Source organism: Coptis chinensis, chromosome 1 (assembly GCF_015680905.1).
Source record: "Coptis chinensis isolate HL-2020 chromosome 1, ASM1568090v1, whole genome shotgun sequence".
In the NCBI taxonomy this organism is placed as follows: Eukaryota; Viridiplantae; Streptophyta; class Magnoliopsida; order Ranunculales; family Ranunculaceae; genus Coptis; species Coptis chinensis.
In genome coordinates, this window is record NC_141456.1 from 70518198 (window position 1) to 70522494 (window position 4297).

Genomic DNA, 4297 nt, shown 5'->3' on the forward strand with positions numbered 1-4297 from the left:
GTTTTATGCACATGCTGGTATTCGAGTAAACCATAGGACTTAGATCAGGTGTTATTGGTTGATCGTCGCCCTCCTTCCCCAGAGTTCCCCTTCCTCTTATTTGAACAAACAGACCAGGTCATCAGGTCCTTTCTAACACCACAACGTCAGAAACTAACATCCAATTGAGCCATTGTGGTGTTCCAATTGAAAAGGCCAGTCACTCCTTGGTACAATAGCCCGAATCTCTCGAATGAAAAGGCCCAAGAAATGTGTGAAGATAAAACAATAGAAAAATGTGACTAATGTTGTTTTGGTTTCATATTTTTCTTCTCTGAACCAGTTCAAGAAGTGATGAGGCAAAAAAAGTAACAAGAAACAGTACACTATAGCCACTTTACACCCTTGTCCGACATTCCAAAAAAAATGAATCTTTCCTGAAATGGTGGACATTGAGACTCTGTGAATACATGGTAAACTGTGTTTAACATTCTTCGCATGATTTTGAATCCTCTTTTCCCCTTCCTTGTGTCCTCTTTCATTCGTTGCTAACCAATTCACCATCACCCACAACGTTCAGTTTGAGCTCGGAATTCTGACGGAGAAAGATACCAGAATTGAACCTGAGGAACACAATTCTTCATTGTAGCAAAATTGTTTCGTACACTGGTTAGATGCATGGTCATGCTACGTTAGGTAGCGCTCTACCCTGCAGTCTGCTACTGTCCATTGACCTTGAAGTTATCTGCAAGTGACTGCAACAAGTTAGAAATTGTCAGTGAGGACACTGATTATTGAAGGTTCATTACTGAGTGCAACTCCGGTTATACAAATGAAATTACAGCTCCGGAGAGTTGTAAAGTTCATAATTAATCCAACATGAAAATCTTCATCCGTGACTAAACTCCTATATGGTCAGCAGAAACAGTAACATAGGCAAAACGTTCCTGCAACTAGAGACAAAACTAGCATAGCTTTAGAGTATTATTTCCATCTAATAAGTAGGAACTAGGAGGATTTATACTACTCATGTAGGTTGTATGCACCATCACAATGCACAGCCTTCATCAGATAGACCAGTTCATTTCTGTGTCTACTTCCAATTCCTCATATGCCAGACAACAGTAATCTCGACTGTGCAAGGTAACTAAGGTTGTCTTGACTTCCAGTTCAGAATGAGGCAACCTTACCCTTGTGCCTACACCCACCCTCAGGGTTGACAGGAAAATACTTTGTTAAAGTGAAGAAGAACAATTTTCTGGTAAAGGCGATATTTGTACCAATGGGATGATTCATTCAGCCTCATGAGACAACCAACATAATGAGCTCGAGGATATTTCTTTTCGAGTTGAGGCCATTGCACAAAGAACTGATCAGCCATTCGTAACTTGTAAAGAAGCAAGCCACTTAAAGAAAGCCTCCTCACTCTTGCTATACTTTCAACATAAAAGATGGATGACCATCTGATCCCAACTACCTACACATTAAGGTACAAAAAGAATGGAGAGCTTGAACTCATTAAGAAATTAAGTAGAGTTGCAAGTACTTTATCATGGATATAAATTGACTAATATTTCTATTGAGTAGAATGTTCATTCAGACGAAAGAAGCATTGCGAAGGCCATAAATGCAACTTTGAGTTCCACTTTGTTTTTCTTGTTTTACAATTATTTTATTTCAAAACCGAAGCATTTTCAATGATATTCAATTTAGAAGAGTTGTATGCACTAATAAGAAAGTCATAAAATGCAATATTCCATTGCCATTATTTCAAAAAAGAAAAACAGTGCACAGACACACAATATACGCATTAAGCGCTTGTAAAGAGGCAGGCCACTTATAAAGAGCCCCAATCTCGCTATACTCTCAACATTAAAAAGTGGATGATGATTCTAAAATCTAACCAACTCTAGGTGGAAGAAAGCAAAAAATATCGCGAGCCCTAATTTCCATTTCGAGAAGTAACAGTTTTGCATTGTGTTCTTCAAGAATAAAAACTTACTTTGGTTTTAGTGTGAGTAGAGTGTCTGATAGACAAAACAAGCATTGAGAAGGCTGTAAATGCAATTTTCATTTCCATTTCTTTTTAACTTAAATAGAAAATCGACACACTTTTATGATATTGAATCTTTAGAAGCACTATGGAAGTCATTACAAGCTATTTTCAATACATCAAATGCAAGTAAATCACACAAACATATAACATACAACCTTTTTGTAGCCATAAGTAAAACCAACTTAAATGCAGTATTCCATATAAACCTTATAAGTTAGGTTCTGAGAAACTGATGTGGTGCATATTAGGAACATGGTGTCCAGCCGCACCATGTGTTGAGAGTGTCCTATTACTATTATTTCTAGTTAGTTATTTCTATTTTAGTTAATTGCTTTATAGTTTCCTTATTGGCTTAGGATTGATGTAAGTTGTCAATTAGAGTTAGTTTCCTATTTAGATTTGGAAACCATAGGTTATAAATAGGGCCTTAAGCCATAGAATTCATTAGTGTTGATGTGAGTACAAACTTGAGTGTTTGAGGGTTAAATCCCGCTTATCCCCTATTGAGATGATTCTAGGGTTGATTTATTTCAATTGAGTGTTATCTAATTATGTTTTGTTTTGTGTTTTCTTTAACTTTGAGTTTAGTCTTATGTTAATTTTAATTGGTGTTTATCTTACTTCGCTCTTCCGCGAGTAGGTTTCATCAGAAATGCTTTCTTCATATTAAATTTGTCTAAAATCATAGTCATGATAGGTATAGAATTCTAACCTTAAATAAGAATGCAATTATGCAAAGAGGAATACAAGTCCCAGGCCCGTTGCATAAAATCTGAAAAGAAGAAGCAAAAATTCATAACTAATGTGAAAATTCTCAAGTAAAGTCATCCTCACTGAAATGAATGACGATAGAAATGGTTGAAGGATAGATAACATACAACTTGAGGCCTGATTTTAATCATTAGCAGCAGGGCATGACCAATGGCAATTAGAGTTGTACCAATGGAGGTTAAATACGATTGACCTACTTCCCGGCTTCTATAGATCTGAATGAACTGGGCTGGTTTACTCACCTTATCACCATTTGCCTGCACTGACATATAAAAAGGGGTACTTAATTGTTACTCTAGACATAGTAACAGTAAGAAAAGGTCGCATATAAATTGGTTTTGTTAACTCTGCAAATGGTTACATGTAGAGGATGGAAGGGAGAGAGACTTAATTACTTTTCTCTCGATGACATTAAACTTGGAGTGTAGGTGTCAAACGGTTTCATTATGCCGAATATACAAATAATTGTTTACTGTTTACATACTGATCCATTTAAAATTTTATGGTTCAACATCACCTTTAAGAGCTAAATTCAGCTCCCATGTAGTAGCATGACAATATCATCTCCAAATGAATAATCAGTATGCACTGATCCGTAAAATTGATTGCTACCGAATAGATCTTTAATGAGACGCAACACCTGATACCATAATATTGTCTTTTTGACAGTGGAAATCACACAAATAGGAGAAAAACATTTATCACACGGCCAGTCTCAAGTGGTAAGCTGCAACGCTGCCCCACAAGGCGACGGAATATGCAACCCCACTTAAAATGGTGGAACTCTTCCCCATGGAAAGACCAGCAATGTATAAGAGGGATTTTTCATTTTTGTGTACTACAATGAAAAGCTATCATGCAACATCGCTCCAGAAAAGGTCCATAATATAAACCGAGTAGTATGTCCAGATTAATCCTTGTGTTAATATACTATTCAACAGTTGGTCCCTTTCATAGCGTAATTTTCAATCTGAACAGAGGAACACTTTTTCTTCTTATTTGATTCTTGCTTTCTAGGTTTCTATTGAGCTCTTTTTATAACCAAATTCTCTTAAAAGGATTTTCAATCTGAACAGAGGAACACTTTTTCTTCTTATTTGATTCTTGCTTTCTAGGTTTCTATTGAGCTCTTTTTATAACCAAATTCTCTTAAAAGGATGAAAACAACAGATAAGAAGATTTAATCATATTGTGGTAATTCCATTTGCATTACTTAATCAGGAATGAACAAATTTATACTTGAAAAGTGTTGGAAATAAGGTTGGATAGACGCCCACCAAGATAAGGATAAACCACTGAGTATAGGACTCTATCCTATCTGATATTAGATGAGTATAGGACTCTATCCTATCAGATATTAGATGAGTATAGGATTCTATCCTATCGGATATTAGATGAGTATATGATTCTATCCTATCGATATTAGATGAGTATAGATTCTATATCGATATTAGATGAGTATATAACTCTATCCTATCGATATTAGATGAG

The 4297-nt window shown here is 35.8% G+C and overlaps 1 protein-coding gene across 7 annotated transcripts; it reads right to left on the minus strand.

The window, feature by feature from the left end:
• Positions 1 to 276: 276 nt before the first annotated feature.
• Positions 277 to 3906, minus strand: LOC147525090 (UDP-N-acetylglucosamine transferase subunit ALG14-like). Of its 7 annotated transcripts, none has more exons than XR_015221024.1 (5): positions 3324 to 3895; positions 2914 to 3063; positions 2748 to 2807; positions 1260 to 1456; positions 277 to 724 (listed from the first exon to the last, which is right to left on the minus strand). XR_015221024.1 is itself a non-coding variant. In XM_086605277.1 (5 exons), exons 2-5 carry the CDS (start codon positions 2935 to 2937, stop codon positions 662 to 664), a joined length of 354 nt encoding a protein of 117 aa, XP_086461403.1. In that variant the 5' UTR covers positions 2938 to 3063; positions 3324 to 3906; the 3' UTR covers positions 277 to 661. The 7 variants fall into 7 exon arrangements, 3 of the variants coding, with proteins under 3 accessions (XP_086461403.1, XP_086461407.1, XP_086461398.1); XR_015221026.1 differs by lacking the exon at positions 3324 to 3895 and adding an exon at positions 3202 to 3321; XR_015221027.1 differs by lacking the exon at positions 3324 to 3895 and adding an exon at positions 3168 to 3218.
• Positions 3907 to 4297: the final 391 nt, after the last annotated feature.

What these genes read in the sequence shown, in the direction of transcription:
- LOC147525090 (XM_086605272.1), bottom strand. Translation starts at nt 3,075, where the DNA reads ATGTCAGTGCAGGCAAATGGTGATAAGGTGAGTAAACCAGCCCAGTTC. An exon ending in TAATTGCATTCTTATTTAAG is followed by an intron (nt 1,457 to 2,747) that starts GTTAGAATTCTA and finishes CTTAATGTGTAG; the next exon opens with GTAGTTGGGATCAGATGGTC. An exon ending in CTGAATGAATCATCCCATTG is followed by an intron (nt 735 to 1,259) that starts GTACAAATATCG and finishes AACTTGTTGCAG; the next exon opens with TCACTTGCAGATAACTTCAA.